The 21,012-nt window shown below is 32.4% G+C and overlaps 1 protein-coding gene across 2 annotated transcripts in view; it reads right to left on the bottom strand.

Moving 5' to 3' along the window:
- Window positions 1–388: 388 nt before the first annotated feature.
- LOC118190319 (uncharacterized) overlaps window positions 389–21,012 on the bottom strand; it is a 74,914-nt gene continuing 54,290 nt past the window's right edge. For both annotated transcript variants that reach the window (XM_035361016.2, XM_035361015.2), the window contains exon 11: window positions 389–11,424. In XM_035361016.2, the coding sequence (XP_035216907.1) occupies window positions 11,166–11,424 (259 nt within the window). In that variant the 3' untranslated portion in view covers window positions 389–11,165. The remainder of the gene's footprint in view (window positions 11,425–21,012) is intronic.

Consider the following 21,012-nt stretch of genomic DNA (forward strand, 5'->3'; position numbering starts at 1 on the left):
TGCTAGAAATATTGTGCATTTCAGAAATCAGTAATACATGGATATTAAAACTCAAGCCAAAAGAAAGTTGAAACAAATTCTGGGATTAATTTGCGTTTATAAAAAGAAATATATATATATAATTTTGAATGCTCTTTACAGTTATTTCTATTATAAGTAGAATTAAAGATGTATTTATTAGGATAAAAAAAACACAAGACAATTTTGTTTCATGCATCTCTTTTCATATTTGAAAAAATCAAATATGATAAAGGTGCAAATTTACTTACAAGAAAATAAATACAAAACATTTACATAAATAAGATATTCAGTAAAATATATCTACTGAACAAACCTGCAGCACTATGCAGATAATTCTCAAATTTTACTTAAACTGCACTTTTTTAAGTACATATTAAAAAGCAATGGCAAGGGGTTTGTTACATAATAACAAGATGATACAAAGTATGCAGAATTAAAGCCTTTTTTTTACCTAAATTATAAATATAACTTCATATATTGTATTTATGTAACTCAGTGGTTCTCAATCTTTTTTGTTCATGCATCCATCCCTTGATCACTGCAAGGCAATCATTCCCTCCTATTTTCAAAAACTTGAAAAATACTTGTATATTTATTTAAATTCATATTATTTTTTGTCGCGTTTTATAAATTAAACATGAAAATGTACATAAAATGTTCACAAATACCAAAACTGAAATAAAAGTAGATTTTTATATTCATAAATGTAAATACTTAATAAGCAAATAAAAAACTGACTGCATTCCCCTTGAAACTATGAAATTAACCCCTAGTTCAGAACCTTTGGTAACCCTTCATATTAAAATTTAGTACATTCTGGAGTTTTAATAAAGAATTTACAAAATTGATGGTTGTTAAAAAGGTAATGCCCTGAAATCTCTCTAACAGAAGTCATTAATTTCAAACATAGAATAGTATTTATTATGTTTATATGCACCAGTATCCTTCCTTGGTTTTCTTTCCAAAGAAATGTAAATTATGGGCAGTGAGTAAAATTTAAGATTTTGTCAGAATACAAACTGTATTCAAAATATACATGAAAAACTAATATATGTACAGTTCTTGATATTTTTTAAATAATCACAATAAAGAATATTATATTATATTGATGCCTCAAAGATATTTTTCAATTGTGTAAAAAATTGAAAATATAAAAAAAGCTATAAAAATTAACCTTGTTATGAAACCAAAGGAATAAAGGTCAAAGAAAAACTGCATGTTGAGGATCTCTGATTGAAAATTGGGCTAAATCTTATATCAGGATTTTATGAAAAAACTCAATTTTCAATATAAAAGACATAGTTATTTCATAAGTAAAAAGACAAGTGTAGGAAGCAGTAGAAATACAAGTATTTAATTCATACTTTGTGTACTAAAAATATATTAGACTTAATATCATGTATAATCACATGCAACAGACTCAAGCACTGGAAGTCTATTCTATTTATGCATCAATTTCTTTATGCACTAATAAATGGTACAAATTGGACATAAAATGGACTTATGCACATTATTGTCAGACATTAACATTTGCAGAATATTGATGCAAATGAATAAGTATGCTCAAGAAGACACTGTGAAATTGGCAAATATTTTTATATTTTGATCCTTGGTTGCTGGTGCAAATGTAAACATAATTTACTAAACATGATTTATCTGAAAAAATTTTTATCAAAAATGCCAAAGAAGATTCTTAATAAAATTAAGAATTATCAATCATACAAAAAAATTTACAATAGTATTTTCAAGATTGAACACCAATTTATGTAATTTTCCATAAATATTTTAAAAAAAGAAATATATACAAAATGTTCTATCACACAATTTTACATTAATAAATTAGTTCAAAAACAAAATACATTGTATATACATTACAGGCATGTATTTTGTTATACATTTTGATGGTTGTATAGTTGAAAGGCAGCATTTCAGCTGAAGGGACACTTCTGTTGCATAAGCGTCAATATAGAAAAGAACACAGGATACACATTATGTGTTGAATTCTGTATTTATTAAGGGGAAAAAAGGGGTCATATTACTTAAGACAGGTAATTTAAAGACAATTTAATAGTAATTATAATGTAAAGAATAAAAAGTAAAATGCTATATTATTAGCATGTAATATACTGGTAGGAAAAATTAGATCAACAATTATAAAAAGGTGCTTCATGTTTATTCTATTAAGTCCAATGAAAGGTCATTGATTGGCATAAGCTCAACATTATCATGCAGTCCAATGGAATTCACCTTCACTACACAAAAATATACTATTTTTGCTTCCATTCTTTCAGCATAGGTGAAAAGGGCTATTGTCTGTCTACGTGAAGAACAGTTCCTGCCACAGTGTCTGCCAGATGGTGGTTGCTATAGCAACAGGGCTAGTATATTTCAAATAGGGGCGAACCAAGGGTTGCTTTATTTTGTTTTTGGTGACTATTTGCTGAGGCGAAAAGAGTTTATCATTCGTCTTCAAGACACTCCTAAGGAAAATGGGTCAAGACTCGTTTTTATGGCAACAGACAGCTGCAGACTAACTGGCGAGAGCTTTTCTTATGATAGACAGACTGTACAAGGGGCTGGTTCAAATTCTAATGTCAAGGACTGTATAAATAGGTGGAAAAAATTATCACATGTGGAAGGTGGAACATGTAGCTGAGAAAGCATTTAATGATTTTGAGTAATGATGTGCAACTGGGAGAATGGAAGCAGTACAGGTACTGACAGTGGTCTGTAAAGGCTTCAAAAATATTTAAAATCCTCACATCAAGAATCTAGAAATGGTTTAAAGATACTGCTGATGCATATAGGCAACCAAGTGAAGGTTGATGCCTTGCCACAACAAACACAAATATGTCACTATAAACTCTCAGGACCATTATGATACAGAACTGAGACCAACCAGGATTGCAAAGGAGTTTGCTGCAGCTATAGGAACTCAACTATCCAGATGCAGGGAATGCAGGGATTCACAACTGTTTTCGAATACTTGCGTTTTTCAGTTTTATTTGCAAAACTCTATCAATAAATATTAGCAAAATCACTCTATTTTTCTTTTACATATACTATTGATCATCTCATTCGGTTCACATAAGTATTCAGACACTGTGAATAAACTGTTTATATTTAACAAAAATATGAATATAATGGGACATAATATTCCATTGGGTATCCTTTAGCTAAAATTACACTTTTCATGCATGGATTCAACTAATTTTTTCATGTAAGAATATTCTATTTGCTCCATTCCTACATAAGAATTGCTTTTAGTAGAGCTTTAAAAGAAGTACCATGCCATTTCAAAGAAGTTGAAATTTATTTATTGAAAATTTATGAAAGTTGAATTACATTTATTGAAACCATTTCAAAGAAGTGCCATGTACTTCTCTCCAACTCACTTTATATAATATTCCAGAGGATTTAAGTCTGAAGAATATGGAGACGTTTTGTTAACTTCAGGGCAGTTACATAATAATCACATGGAAACATTTACAGCTGTATGTTTAGGGTCATTATTCTGATGGAACTTGAATATATTTTGCATTACAAGTTTTCTTGCATATGCCTTATGCACAGGTTTTCATTAATATATATATTTATTCGAATCTATATTAGTTTCAATAGTTTAGACTCGCCCACTTGTTGATTGTCCATTTTTTTTCATATGACCTAAATAATTCTTCTAAAAGCTTTAGGGTTAACTTTTATCGCAAATCTTTTTCCTGAGCCAGCTGAATATTTTACAGTATTAACTTCTGCATCAAGTTTGATTTTTTATACAGTAAATCTGTGGCTCCTTGGTGTTAGGTTGGAATGTGGTTAGGACTTAGGTGCGTTTTCACAGTTCCCTACAATTTTCACCATTTTATTATATCAAAAATAGTTAAATGCTTTACTAAATTTAATGAATTTACTAAATTTAAAATTTACAGAATTCTTTGGATATTTGTATTAGATTTTCATATTTAAAAAGCTGAACTATTCAATTTCTAACAGAATTGGTCATTAATGTGTAACATCTCGCCATGTTCACTTCAGATATGGAACCTTTAATATATTTTGCTAAACAGGTACAAATTTACAAATGCAGACAATAATTCTTGTGATGTATTTTCATTTAAAACAAACTTTTATAGCAAGAGAAATTGTCTACCAAAACATTCCAGCAGAAGTTTGGAATGTTTGAATTTTTATGCGAGTTACTGATTAACACTTTTTGAATAAATTATTTTATTACAAGGGATATTTGTCCTGTTGTTGTTGTTACTTATCTCATGGTATCATCAGCACAAGCCCATGAAATTCATCCTGGCTTTCTAGCCAGGATGAATTTCATGTGCTCTTCCCCTACCACAAACCTCTCGCTAAGATTTTGGGCTTGCTGCTTATTTAGAGAGCCTCCTTGCCGCATAGACACCACACATTTACAAACATCTATGCCTTCTCTTGAATTCGAGCCTGTGCTCTTTGGTACAGCAGTCAGCGTCTCTAACCACTATATCCCTGTTGGGCGGCACAAAGAATATTTTGATGATATTAATTTTACAACAAGCAAGGCTTAAAATAAAATACAAAATGTATCAGGCCCAAATATATTAAATAAATAAATTTTAATAATGCAAGTATTCGAAAACAAATGTGAGTTATTTTATATCACAAGTGACAGGCTGCATAAGAGAGGGCTATATGTAAGAAAATCCACAATTTGTTTCTGATTAACTTTAAGCTGAAATATTCCTGGCTGCAGAGATGCAGAGATCATCAGGATTGGAATACAGCTGAGTTCTCTTTATTAGAAAATCGAATTTTTTGTTTACAGAATGGTTCCAGATTGTCCTACAGTCTGCAGGAAGTGAAACAAAGCAAGTGCAAGAAGCCTAATAATACCCATGAAAGACATTAGTAAAAAGGCAGTGGAATCATGTTATCCGAAGATTGTTTTGAACGGGCATACTGATCTAGATACTTTTACAAGCGCAAATACGAATGCTGAATATACAGATGGGCTTCTTGATCCTTATACCAGGTAGTTTGGGGGAATTGTGCAACTGGTACGCTAATACTCATCACCATCATGCTGCACTACTGATTGATTATCTTGAGGCAGTGGAACCCAGTGGATGGAAGTAACCAGCATATTTTTCAGATTTACATCAGACAGACCATTTGTGGGCTGCACTAGGATGCTGACTTACGTCACTGCAGCCACTATCTAGCATTCTCCAGAAGCCCCAAGGCACTCAACATTGCAAATACACTTTGCTACAGCAAGAAATTCTGGACAATCGAACACACAGCATGGAAAATCACTAAAAAGCTTGCATTTTGGTTAGGGGTGACTACACAAATTATTTTTTTAATGTATTTCTAAAAAGTTGCTACACCAACTTTTCCCTACTTCCCTTTATATCACATTTCTTAAGATTCTTAAATTTATTTTTTGCAGAAATAAGTTAATTCTGTATTTTCCAGGTATGTTGAGCATGATAAGTTAAAGCTAGTTAAGGACTTCAAGCCTTAAGCTTCATTTTAAAGCAAGTTAAGGATATGAGATTCATGTCCTTAACTGAAAATCATTCAATTTAGATGGGATTTTATAACTTTTCCTTTAATTTCTTCTACCAGTGTATTTTCTTTTTTTCTTTTTTCTTTCTTTCTTTTTTTTTTTTCATTTTAAAATCTAATCATTTTAAACATATTGCATTTCAGATGATAAGAGGGTTCACCACTTCTTAATTCTATAACTAGAGTGAAAATTCCACTACCTATTCCTCTTCTAATCCTCTGCTATATAAAACCTCATCTTTCACTTTGACATCATACCAAAATGCATATTATGTTAAGATTAAAATGTTAGCATAAAAAAGTATTCACAGATTTAAAACAATAATGAAAAAACTCAGAAATGTTTCAGTCAAGAAAGTGCAGAAGCTGATGATAACAGGATAAGGAATTTAATGGTAGAAAAATATATTTGGTATGCATAAATGATGGAAATAATAGTAAGATGAACTATTTAACAATAACAAAAAATTTGAAAAAAAAAAAAAAAAATTGCACTCTTTGCATTCTTAACAGTTTTTTTAAAGAAAAATTTTAAATTTGCAACCATTTTATATTTATCATAAGGCTCAATGAATACTAAAGAAATGATATATGGTCTACCGGAAAGTTCTGTCTGTTTTTGGAATAAAAGAAAATACAAACTTTTCTTACCATCAATAAACTTTATTAAAATAATATAATTACCATTATTATTAATGACTTCTGCCAGCAGAAGGGCAATTTGTATATCCCATTTTTTAAAAATGATGTAACTTTTGATGCGAAAAATTGAGCTGGTGCTTGTTTGACATCTATTTCATTTTTGAATTTTTTGCCCTTCAAAAAATTTTGTAAGGAAAAAAACAAGTGATAATCAGAGGGTGCTAAGTCCGGGGAATATGGTGTATGTGACAGAAATTTCCAGCCTAGTTCTGCAATTTTTTGACGAGTCCCCAAAGCAGCAGCATGTGGCCTGGCATGATCATGATGCAGCACAATGCCTTCCCACTGAAAATCGCCCGCCTCTTTTCTTGGACTGTTGTCCTTAAAATTGTCTAATTGCTGACAGCACTTCTCTGAATTGAGCTTTTTGTTTGGTTTTAAAAGCTCATAATGTACTGTCCTAGAATGCCCCAACATATACACAACATTCTCATTATTCAGGGTCAAATTTGGTTTAAAGGTTGGAGGGCTAGGTTTTCTGGGTTCACGATATGCTCTTTCCCTTATGATGTTTCTGTGGGCGATCCACTTTTCATTTCCAGTTATCATCCAGTTCAAGAATGGCTTCATTTTGTTCAAAGCAAACAGAGATGTGCATATGACGACTCGATCATCCAAATTCTTCTGACTTAATTCATGTGGCACCCGTCTTGAATATTTCCACACCAAAATCCTATCTTCCGAATATGGTTCGAAATGGTTTGTTGATCTGAATTAAGCCTTTCTGTGATCTCTGATGTTGTCACAAAAGGATCTTGCTCCAACATGGTTGTAACAACACCGTCACCAATCAAAGATGAACGTGGCTTATCAGAAAGTTTGAAATCACCTGTTTCAAATTTTTCGAACCATCTTCTGCATTCCTTATCAGAAACTGTATCTTCACCAAACACTTTCAATAAATTTCTACATGCTTCTGTAGCATTTCTTCCTTGAAGAAATTCGTATAAAATACAGTGGCATAAATGAACTTTATCAGTGGCCATGGGTACACTATCGCTGCACACTTAAAATTAACGTGAATCAACTTTGTTTTAGTTAACTTGCTACTTCAGTATGTATGCATTGAGCAATAAAAATAGAGAGCCGAACATACAACAAATAAACATGTACTTATGTGTCGAAAATTGTTGTCATGAAAAGGACATAACTTTCCGGTAGACCTAATATTTTTTTTAAACATACTGCGGTATTTAGTAATTCTTGTATACACATACTTTTATCACAAACATACACTTGTTTGGAGTTTAAAGTGCATATGAAATATTTCCGCTTTTTAAAAAACATTCACCAAGAAAGAAATTTAATACATTACCTGCAACATTTTAAATTGCTGTATGAGTTTAAAGGTCTATTTAATTCATGTTTAAAAGAAACAGGTATAATTTCCTAGTTTCACAGAAAAAATTTGATTAAATAGCCCATAAAATATAACAAAAATTACATTAGGTTTCTGTAAAAAAAATTCCTGCTAGAATTAATTAATGGAATAAGATAAAATTAACAAGATAAAATTAAACAAGATAGAATTTTATCTTAACAAAATAAAATTAAAGTTTTTATAACAATTTATAATTTATATACATATTTCACAGTTTCTCAAGTGCTCATTTTACTACAAGAAAAACACATTTTAATTATTGCTGATAAGTAATATGTTATGCTTTAGAAAATTAGCATGATCTTTCGCAAATTTAAAAGGAATCCATATATATATATATATATATATATATATATATCTAAAAAAAAAAAATATTACATAAAACTAGAATATTTTAACTCCCTGAGTGGCATGACCAACCTTATCTGGCCATGAGAATTTTTTACACTTGGTATGTCACTTAGATTATAATTTAAAATATTCTGCTTTTTTATTTTCTTTAATAATGTAAATATAAAAAATCTGATGTGTACACCACATGACTTCCTTGTACAGAATATTAAATTATGCACATTTTTTCTTGCATTTCATTTAAACTTATCGGATTGAATTAAATCTACTTCGCCAACAGCGCATATACAACAATAGAATAAATCCATTTTTTAAAATTCACTCTAGTATTTGTTTACCATAGCGACACTCGGCGCTAGATTCACTTACCAGTATTAATAATTATATAATAGTTAACTTATATAATAATTATATAATGGAAACTAAGTTAACTGTTATATAATCCAATAATTATATAAAAGTTAACTTATATATTTTGTTCATATTATAACTCATAATGCACAAAATTTATATCATTTAAAGAATAGAATTCTCTAATCATTGCCACATGTTCTATTCAAATACTATAATAAAGCTAGAATGATGTATAAAAGAAATTAAGCAAACAAAACAAAAAAAGAAACAGTTTTTCACAGACGATTGAGTATTTCTCATTTAATTAATTCAGTTCTCACTTCGCGAGAAGGCAAAAATACATAAAAACTCAAAATATCTATATTAAAAATTATGGAGTAAATCTTAAACACTTATTTCCTCGAAAAAGTTCCAGAAAGAATTAAGCATGATTTAATTGGCAATAATAAATGAATGTGTTATCTTTGTTGTTGCAAAGCTAAGTTTCTCTAGATTGGCAACAAATCCACTAGTCTCCTGTTTCAAATGTAAACATCAATGGCCGCCATAAAAAAAAGGCTTAGCGGCACTTAGACAACTTTAAAATTGTTGATAATTCTAAAAATATTGCATACAGATTTACTAAAGGCATAAAAACCTTAATCGGAAGATAAAAACAACATACTACAATCATTTTTAAAGCAAAAAATGTATAATTTACAAACATATAAGAGTAAAGAAACTGAGATCACTGAGCCGGGTAACAGAGTGGATATATATATAAATATATTTATATACATTATTTTTATGCGGCCGATTGCAACCAAAATACGAGGTGCACATCTACATGTTATAGCAGTCCTATATACAAAATTTCAACATTCTGAGGCTACTCGTTTTTGAGTTTTGCGAGATACGTACGTACGTTCGTACAGACGCCACGAAGAATTCTCTTCAGAATTCATTTTAAAGCAGTTTTATAATTTTTTCGAAGGAAAAGAGTATTTTATTCTGTCCTTAAGTACAGATATCATGCAAAAACATTGTTAAATTGCATTCGATAGAGGTCAAAATGGATATTTTCGTTGAAATATGCTGCCTGAAACTTTTCGCGATTACAATACTTCCTTTTTACTTTGTACAAGGAAGTAAAAAAAGGCCTGTTTGGAGCTCCTATAATTTAGGTTAAAATAACAAGCAAAAATTGCATTTTTGCACTTTGGCAGCTGAGGATGTTGGTTCTATAGTCAAATCATCAAAACTAGTCTTGCAAAATTTACAAATATAACACTGATTCTTGTTGTTTGACTTTTCAATAATCATTATTTTGTGTGTTATTTATGTTATTTTTTATATGTATTATTTATATGTATTATTTATGTTATTTTTTTGGTTGTATGCTAATCTCCTTATTCTATATTAGTTTTAAATTTTTACCTTGAAATCTTGCCTAAAATCAAACGGCAAACACCAGGTGTGCCCAGGATGGGCTCATTGATAATCTAGGACAACTAGGGGTCTGTATTCTTTGTTTCTTTGCATCTCATCGGTCAGTTCATTGATAACGGAAAGGTGGGTCCACATCTATGTTTCATTTCCTGTTTTTCTCTTTGTTCATTTCTCCCTCTCTTTTTTTCCCTCTTTTTTTTGAGGGGATGTTTGGTTATCAACTAACAAATTGTTGGGGTGATTTTTTGAAGGTCAACGGTAATTTTATCAGTTAGCTGTTTTGTTTTTCACTAGAGCAGTTTTCTTTTTCTCTTTCGCTTTCGTTCAAAGTTTCGCTAGCACTACATTTAATAGTTTTGAATTGTAGACATTTATTTAATTTGATTTTATAGTTTATAATTTCTAATTGTAGATATAATATTATTATTTTATTTTTTTTCGGATTTTTAATTATTTTCCAAACGGATCAGAGAGGGCTGACCATTTCTAAAGCACTGAAAGTGCTACACGAATTGTTTTCAGATAGTGAATCCCAGTACATGAGCAAAACAAGCAATATTGTATTGTGCTTTGTCAAGGGTGGTGTCACTTTCTTCGAAAAGTACCACCCTGAAAAAAATAGACTAAAGTGTAAATATGAAATCTAAATATCATATACCCAAGTTACTTTTTAGGGTGTAGAGTAGCAGGTCTCCCCATATCAAACCCTGGATAGTGCTAAATATGCTGCTGTATTCAGAATCTAGTGTTTTTTAATCGTAGGCAAATTCTCTTACTCTTTTATGCGCTTCCCAGCAATGCTCATTTCAACACTCTTTTTGAAACTCTATCCAATCAGTGTGGCAGGCACACTCACAGAATTAAAACGATAAGTGCTATGTTCACAAAATTTTACTTGTGTACTCCTCTAGGCCTAATTAGACTGCTTACCTTTTTTTTTTTTTTTTTTTTTTTTAAATCAAAATTCCAAATTTAAAAGATAGCATGCCAGAAAGGGTTAATGAACTGAAGTTTTTGAAAGCAGAGACTAAAATAAATTATAAAAATACAGCTTACAGAAGCTGTTTAAATACAGGTCTCCATGAGCAGAACCAAGATGCCATGCCACTCAGAGGGTATGTCTAGAAAACTGGAAACTAACATATTTTTAACAAATGATGTCACCAAAATACACTGTATTTGAATATGATAAGTGATGACACCCTCTTTTTATCAGTCATTAACTAATTTGAACAAAACTTACAGCAGAGCTGCTTATTGAGTCAGTTATTGATAAACAACTGATTTTGTCACAGGGTTTAACAAAATACTACTAATTTGAACTCAGTTCAAAGTATAAATAAACACAGTCAATATGATACCTCCATTAACTGCCATCAGGTCCTGCACCAAATCTAAATGGAAAAATGTCACAATGAACTGGAACAGGAACAGGTGGCTGTTCCATAGGCTTAGGAGTTCGATTCATTTGTTTTTTATGGTCTTGAGGATATTTGTGCGAATTCTCTGGATTACATTTTGCTGAGTTTTCACGCTTAGATTTTAGAACTAACATATCAACCAGATGAGCAAGATTCTTTACAATAGTATCCGGTTTTATCACTTCATTCTTAGCATCATCAGGTCTGAAAAAAGAAATTTAATTTAGGTTTTAAATACAAATGCTACACAAGAAAGCAAAGACTCACTAAATATATAAATCACCCTTTCATGCTAAATGGACTAGGTTAAAAACTTATACGGTACAAAGTTCATAATCCGAACTCGTAGGGACTTCGCCGATTCCGGATTAGGGGTTTTTCTGGATTATAGATCATCAATTTAAATCTGGTAAGATGGCATGCAGAAATTATACAATTCAAAATATGAAACCATAATTTATGAAATAATGAGCAATTATGATCTAAAGGGTATCAGAAGTTACAAAAAAAGCTTAATATTTATTTTACTTTATTAAACATTTCTTTCAATGTAACTTGTTTAAGTTGCTTCATTTTTTTGTGCTAATACTTTCTCTTTAATTCTATACACAGACATAATTTCTTGTTCAGTTACAAAGTTCTACTGTTCAAGTCCTGTAATTGCTGTGTCAAAAATACCGACTAACTTGTCAATTGAAATTTTTTCGTTTTCAATAACCTCTCTGTCACTTTGTTCACTATTGGAAGCGGTACATCGAACATGCTTTCGCTTTGTAGATCCTTTGGCAGCTCCAGAATTGGAAACTCTTTTTGATATAATCGAAAGTTCAAGCTTAATTTTTATAAAATTGCTCTAACAGTCTTCAAAAAATAATAAACCGGATCCAATTAGAAGATTAAGGAACAGCACAATCTGCAACATTAATTAAAATGCCTTAGAATCAGTAATGATAATTTTAGCCTAGCTTATACCATCTGTTATACATTAAATGTGCATGCATAAATGCATTTCGTGCATGCGTAAAGCATAAAAAAAAGTTTGTGGCTTTGAGGTCCAGATTATAGATCATTTCGGATAATGGTTGTCCGGATTATGGACTTTGTACTGTATATTAAAAGCAAATGAAATAGTAATTTATTTCAGATGTTAAACCTCTCATGAACCAATCATATTACTGATCTATTATAAAATAAAACTTTAAAATGTGCAAGGTAATTTTCTGAACTATCTGATGATTGCCATTTTCTTTAAAAATGAAGCAAGCTGAAGGATAACGAAGACCAACATTAAATTACCTACTTTATTATATTATGACAGCAGGGGGGAAATTATGTAACAATGTAATGACAAGAAGGTTATGTTGTAAAAGAAAAAAATTCATTTAGCACTCATGTTAAATTCAGTAATTTTAGTCTCTTGATCCTTTAGGGAAGGATAGTCAGTATATTTCCATAAAAGCCATATTAAGCATTTTAAATATCATACTAGAGTATTTTTTCCTGCTTCTTTCCCTATGCCTTGGCTTGATACTAGGCAAAACAGAAATTTTATGAACAACAACAAGAAACATTCTTTAGTTTTCAAACAAGATCCTTCAAAAACTCACTGCAGGGAAAGCATGTTGTATACATAATTAATTTTTTCTTTTTTAATAAGTTTTCAGCAATTTTGACATTTTTTTTTTGAATTTATCAATTTTAACATTCAGCTCTTATGTAATTATTCCAATTAATCGTGTATTGTGATTAATTTAAAGCAAGCTTTGATTCACAAAACTCCATAACATTTACTCTTAACACTATATATATGAGGGCTATTCACAAAGCAACTTACGTTTCGCTGCTGCGTGGTGAGAGATAGTGCTAATATCCCCATCTTGGTATTGGAGTGTCTACTGAATTCTTATGCATCTGGTTGTAATTGTTGATGGCATGTATTGCCTCTGCTTTGCTCACTGTGAATGTTTAAAATATAGAATAGAAAATTCCACCAGCTGCGAAGTAAAACACCTGGGAGCAATTGAAATTTATTGGGAACTTTGTACGGTGTATGGAAACGACATAATGAGTGAAGCCAGAATGAGACAATGGTGCGTCATGTTTAAGATTGGTCGCACAAATTTTCACGAGGAAGCGTGAAGTGGCTGGGCGAGCATTGTTAATGCTCAATCGTAGAAAAAAATCACTGAAAAGATTCGTGAAATCCACTACTTCACAATTTCAGAATTTCATCAAATTTCACGAACTTTATTGTTTGGTGTTGTGATGCAAGATCTAGGCTATCACAATTTTTTTGCCAGATGGGTACCAAAACTCTTGTCAGAAGACCACAAAAAGCAGCACATGGCAGCAGCTTTGACATTTCTCCGAGTGTACCATGAACAGTGATTCACTTCTTAATCGTGTTGTAACAGGAGATGAGACTTGGGTAAAGTTCGTCACTTGTGAGACACTTGCGTGTGCCTGGCTTGCAACACAGCGCTTCGGTGATAAGGAGGAATAGCATGCAGGCGTCCATGCATGTTTACTTTCATTTGTTTTTCTTTTATTCTAAAACATAAGTTACTTTCTGAATAGTCTATGTAAATGTACCATACAGCAGTAAAAAAGAAATGCATGATTCAAGAAGCCCTACTTGTAGTCGAGCACCTTCTGCTTTCTGCCAAAAATGAAGATTACATACCCATTTTGACTTTAAATCACATTTTAATTTTATGTGGTGGTTATTTAAATACACTCTTTTTTTTTCTTACCCCTTTTTTATGATGAAGAACACTTTTTTCTTGCAAAATAGGATAGCCATATCTTCATCTTTTGGCAAATCCACAGTCATGAAGTCCAGTGCAGTAAAGAAGAATCCATTCAGGAAAAAAGCCAAAACAAAATTTAGACACTTTGCACAAAGAAAATATGAAGGAGGGAAAAAAAAAAAAAATGCCAAGTGGTATGGCTCTAATAGAAAAAAATAATTGCATAGTCAAAAGGGAGTTTCAAATAGTCATTCAATTGTGGAAGGGCCTGAATCCTTCCTGTGCCAATATTTTGCTACTTTTTTTCGTTTACATGATAAACAGTTGTTTCAAATGCTGATTATTGCAACAGCAGGCTATAATCACCAGGAAAATAATTACAACATGAATGTAAGGATAACAGAATACAAGAAAAGTATCCTCGTGAAGACACAAATTCCTGAAATTCTTAAGCTTTTTACCAGAAATAATCGACAATTTTTAAATAAAGGCACTCATATTTACATAGAATCAAAATATTAAGTAAGCCTAATATTATTAATAATTTACTTTTTTAAGAAATTACCATTATCAATAGTAGTGACATTTACGTAAAATAAGTGTATGAAAAAAGTAGTTAGATGATTACACTTTTTTTTTTTTTTTTTTTTTAAGGAAAACAGTTTTGCTACATTCAATTCTAATTGCCTAATATTTTTCATGCTCTAAAGGAACTACATAGGTGTAAGAAAAACCTTTACTAAAAATAAATAGGACATTAAACACAATAATTTTCTAAAAATTTCAAATTTATTTCTAAATCTGCATGCTATGTTCTTGTACTAAAAAACAGCATTATAAAGAAATATTTTAGAATTCATGTAACATTCACAATTAAAATCTATTCTTATAACTTCCTATTAATTATACATGCACAACATTAAATCTGAATCTTCTTGCAAAAAATTTCAGATTCATAAAACAAGACTTTTACTGAAAGGCAGAAAATAATAATAAACATAATACGTTATTGAAAGATTCAATACACACGATTTTGAAAAACTGTGACAATTGCTTATGAAGGCTAATTAATGATATATTTTGTTTTTACTCATAAGCTTTATAGTCTCTACTAACTAGCATAATGTGTGTGATATCTGGTGACTGTTTGGAGATCAACAGAGCGTGCGTGGCGCATGTAGCTCTTCTCCAAGAAGGGTTAAGGTATTTGAAGGGAGTTGCATGTTAGCCTCGGAAGAGGAAGGTAGTAGATTTCGCTATGCGGTAAGAACGACGTACTGCTCTGAGCTTACTATTATGCTTTGAACCATATTTTTAATAAATGTTTGTTTTGTCTCGTTAAGTGGTGCCTTATTGAGCCACAAAGTCATTACAACACACTCTCTTACGAGAACCAGAGAGGTTAGAAGCTTAGGGCGTTGAAAACCGAAGCAGTAACATTAAGCCTAACTTACGAAAGAAGTACACATTTGCAAAAGGGAGTAGAAACATGAGAATTATTTAATCAAGAGTTCGAAAAGCTTGATTCTAAAGGAAAATAGAAGAAAATGTTCAAAAACGCAAAGAAAGAGGATTTAGTAACAGTTCTATTGGAAATTGGCGAAGAAGCATCCCCAGATTTGAAGCTGGTAGAACTGAAACACAAACTCTAGAATAGCAAGGAATACATCGAAGATGCTGACTTTGTGAAAGAAATTCTGGTTACTACAGTGGAGAACAGAAAAATAAAAGAAGAAATGGAAAGAATACAAATGGAAGAAGAAAGATTAAAAACAGAAAGAAAACACAAAATAGAATTAGCGAAGATTCGAGCAACTCAAAATGAAGGAAGTAGAAGTCCAACACCTTCAATCCAAAACACAGAACGAGAAACTGAAATTTCCCTCGACAAGCTGATCAAAGGAGTAGAAACACTGACTATACCAGTACCGAAGAGAGCAGAAGCATGGAATATATTTTTCGATTCTATCGAAAGAGCATTTAAGGACAAGAAGGTTCCCGAAGAATACAAATCGAAAATATTATTGAAATTAATTGGAGGAAAAGCTTCAAATGTTCTTGTTTATATAAAGGAGGAAGATCTGCAAAATTACGAAAAAGTGAAAACTCTTGTTCTGTAGGAATACCAACCTACTCCTCAAACCTGTTTAGAAAACTTCAGAAGAACTAAACATTATTCCAAGGAATGCATATCCAGTTCGCTTCAAGGCTAACAGCTACATGGGACTATTACTGCAAGTCAAGAGAAATAAAGAATTTCGAAACACTCAAGGAGTTATTTATTTCGGATAAATTATTCCAAGCTTTAGATGAAGAAACAGCCGCACACGTCGCAATATGCCAAGGAAATAAATGGCTGAAGCCTCAAGAATTAGCTACAGAATGTGATATTTATTTCACAGCCAAAGGAAAATCTTTCAATGAAGTTCAAAATGGAATTAAGCGATCACCGAGATTCATATGGATACAACATGTACACAAGATAAATATGTTCCGCCACCCATGAGAAAAGAATATTCAAAACAAGAAGGATCTCACGTGAGAAGAAAGGAATGTTATATTTGTAGAAACGGTCAACACATCACAAGAGATTGCCCAGACAAAAGAAGAAAGAACGAAACTGCAGTAAATAGGAAGGGAAAGGATGATTCCAAAACTCAAAAAAGGTCAAACAGAACATCAAAAGAAGAAGCCATCGTAGCTAAAGTAGACTCATCCCATCTACGATCCAAATTCGCAGAACGCATCATTCAACCACTGCAAAAAGTAGATATTTTTATTAAATCTGAGAAAATCGAAGCTATCGTAGACTCTGGAACGCAGATAACAATTGTACATTCATTCCTCATTCCAGATTTAGAGGAGAGAGAAGGAGGTAAAATATTGCTAACACCTGCTTTCGGACAACCAATTGAAGCAAAAGTTTGCCATGTACCTATTTATCATAAAGATCATGGAAGCAATATATTTAATTTTGTGGATACATTAATTGCAGTGACTGATAAGCTAAATGTGCCTTGCCTAATAACTCCAGAAATACACCAACTGTTCGATCAGATCCAAACAATTATTGCTGGGGTAGCATGCAAAGCGCGCTGTTACCAGCTCTTGAAGAGATGCCTGAAGGCACATGACAGTAGTAAGTCTGATGTGGTAGGAGTTGTGAGAATGAGGTGATGTTGATTAATCCTGTGGCAGAAGAATCCAACGCAGAAAGAAATAATTACGGATGCGAAAACATGCAAAATTTATTCGGCAATGCACAGTCAAACGACAGCGTCGACTTTCCCCCGCTAATGCTTATGAAGAAGAAAAACGAAGAGGAGGAAGGGGAGAAGGCGAGTGTTTGCGTAAACACAGACTTGTCGTCTGCTGAACGTCTACGCGAAGAGCAAGCTAACTGTTCCTCGCTGAGAGAAGCATGGAAGCTAGCTATAGAAAAAAAAAAAGGAAATTATTTATTTATAGATCATTTGTTACATCACCAAGAAAAAATATTAGGACAGACCGTTTTTCAGTTAGTGCTTCCGCTTAGTAGAAGAGCACAAGTGTTGGAATTAGCACATGGTTCCATTTTCAGTGCACATCTTGGAATAAGAAAAACAAAGGAATGAATATGATATTTATTTTTTTTGGCCTGGATTAGCACAAGATGTTGAAATTTTTTGTAAAACATACAAGGATTGTCAGTTGAAGAGTCCAGAAAAGCGATCTGACAAGATTTCCATCACACCGGTCAGAAGGCCAGGATTACCTTTCGAAACAGTTAACATTGACGTTACTGGACCTATTGAACCTCCCTCTGCTAGGAAACATAAATATGTGTTATGCCTGGTAGATCAACATCCTCAATAGCCAGAAGCCATTCCACTGAGGAGCTTGACAACAAAAGCCACTTGCGACGTGCTTTTAGAGATTTTCATGAGAACAGGAATCCCTAATACAATAGCTAGTCACAACGGAAGTAACTTTGTTTCAAAATTAACTAAAGAATTCCAGAAAAGACTAGGTTCTCACCCTAGGTTCTCTACACCTGCTTATAGTGCTTCAAATGGATTAGTGGAAAGATGGAACAAGTCCTTCAAGCAAATGTTACATCATGTCATCAGGACTGATCCTTTGAATTGGGATAAGCACATCCCATTCCTTCTCTTTGCATACAGAGAAGTACCAAACTGCACCATGGGTGTCTCAACATTTCAGCTGATGTATGGAAGACAACCAAGAGGTCCTTTAGCAGTACTGAAGTCTTCATGGTCAGGAGAAATACCTATACCACCTGATCTAAGTGAATCGGCAGTGAATTACTTACAGCATTTAAAAATAAGATTAGAACAAGCAGTTGAAAAAGCCAATTTAATTGCAAGTGATAAACAAAATATACTGACTACTTTAATCGGAGATCAATACCAAAAAATTTCAAAATCAGAGAACAAGTTTATTTACTCATACCAGACTCAAATAATGAACTCTATGCATGATGGACTGGATCAGGAGAAATCGTGAATCATTGCTAACCTCATTCCTATAAAGTAAAACTATCTGATGGAAAGAACAAACATGTTCAGGCAAATAAAATTTGAAAATTCCAAGCTAGTGTCAATGCAGTTTGGAGTGATATTTGAAGATGAAGAAGAATTTGGAGAAATTATAACTTTGCCAGGAAAAGATCTCTCGACCCCCCTGGAAGATCTTAAAATAGATGCAAATCTGAATTTAGAAAATTTAAATCCGCAGCAAAGAAGAAAATTGATAGCTCTTATCAATAAACATCGAGCACTATTCACCGGTAAGCTGAATATAGTTAAAGCTGAAGCTCATAAAATTAGATTAATACCCAATATGGAGAGGAAGAAATCTTACATTTATAGGATTCCTGAAGCATTGAAAACCAAGGTCGACGAAGAAGTGGAAGAATTATTGAAATCGGGACTCATAGTAGAAAGTAATGCAGAAATAGCTCATCCAGTAGTTTGTGTAAGCAAAAAAGATGGAAATATCAGATTGTGTCTAGATTATCAAGCCTTGAATGCAGTGACGAAGCCAGATGACTTTCCGGTTGTTTGTTTTTCGACTTTCCTATGATGACTGTCCTATGCAAAACACCATTGATTTAATGTACAGTATAGGAAGAGCCAACGTCATAACAACTTTGGATTTACTGAAAGGATATTGGACAATTCCCATGGAGGAACAAAGTAAAGAGTACACATCCTTCAAAACTCATCGAGATCAATATCAGTTTAAAGTGCTACCCTTTGGACTAAGGAACGCAGCAGCAACTTTTCAGAGAGTGATGAATAAGGCGCTGAAAGAATTTCAACAATTTTCAAGAGCCAATATTGACGACATAGCTATATTTTCAACAGATTTCGACACTCATCTCCAAGATCTGGATAAAGTTTTCACCAAACTAGAGTCACTTGGATTTACTATCAATTCGAAGAAATGTTCGTTTGCAAAACCTCAAATTAAATATTTAGGACACATTATTGGATCAGGAAAACATCGACCAGATCCCGAGAAAATAGAGGCAATCAAGAAGCTGGAAACGCTGAAAACGAAAAGATATCTTAAAAGTCTGTTAGGATTACGTAATTATTACCATGATTATATCCCAGGGCATGCAGAGTTCGCCTATCCACTCACAGAACTCACGAAAAACAAACAACCGGAAATACTCGAACGGAAAGAAATTCATGAGTCAACATTTCAACAACTGAAGGAACGATTAGCGATGTCAACGGAGTTGATCACCCCAACACCACAGGATCCGTTTGTCATTCATTCTGATGCATACCAAATCGGAATAGGTGCATGTTTATCACAGCAAAGGGGAGAGAAACAATTTCCCATCTGCTAGGCGAGCAAGAAATTATCGAAACCTCAACAAAGCTGGCTGACTATAGAGCGTGAAGCTTATGCTACAGTATGGGCATTGAAGAAGTTTGAACCTTGGATATTCGGTTCATCGGTGAAAATTGTGACATTATAATCCTCTAGCCTTTATAGTGAGAAATGCTCCGAAATCGTCCAAATTACAACGATGGGCCATAGCTTTGCAGAAATATAATCTCTAAATAGAACATTGCCCTAGAAAAAAATTGTTGAACGCAGATGCATTATCCAGACTCCTTACCTGTGAACTTTGAATATTAATTTACTGTTCATCTTCACAAACATTTTGTATAGTTAACGATTAGATAGTTTTTCTTTGCTTTTCTTAATAATTTTACAATTTTGTGCAAATAAGATGTTTATGTAATTTGAAATAGATAGAAAAATTATTGGATAACAAATATTCGAGGAGGGTGGTAAATTTAGATATTTGTCTCCCAAGGATATAAATCATATTGCAGCATCATTAATTAAAGAGAATATTAAGAATATAATTATATATATATATATATAAGAAGCTTAATAATTTTACTGTCATCATTGGAATAATACTAGGGTATATTGTAACATGTTTATAAAAGAAAAATATCCACTTGGTTTCTTTGGGTTAAGAATTGATAAATTGTTACAATAACAATAATGTTCGGAACAAGTGGAGTGAAGTTAAAAATGTGTTATCTATGTTTATATATGCTTATGCAGTAAATTGACGTACAATAGTAGGTATTACATTGCAAATGTCTATAGTAATTGAGATTTGAATATTAGGGTAGAATGTATAAATGTATACATAGTTTTTTTTTTTTTTTTCTTTTTCTCATTGATTGCAAACAGTTGCTAGATTTTAGTTTCCAGATTGCTGATTGATTTGTAAATAGTATCAACAACAATCTTACGACGGGGGTGTGATATCTGGCGACTGTTTGGCGATCAACAGAGCGTGCTTGGCGCATGTAGGTCTTTTCCAAGAAGGGTTAGTGTATTTTAAGAGAGTTGCATGTTAGCCTCAGAAGAGGAAGGTAGTAGATTTTGCTACGCAGTAAGAGCGACGTACTCCTCTGAGCTTACTATTATGCTTTGAACCATATTTTTAATAAATGTTCATTTCGTCTTGTTAAATGGTGCCTTATTGAGCCACGAAGTC

The sequence above is a fragment of the Stegodyphus dumicola genome, chromosome 5 (genome assembly GCF_044657685.1).
Source record: "Stegodyphus dumicola isolate Sdum_Otavi_A_Nest chromosome 5, ASM4465768v1".
Classification (NCBI taxonomy): Eukaryota; Metazoa; Arthropoda; class Arachnida; order Araneae; family Eresidae; genus Stegodyphus; species Stegodyphus dumicola.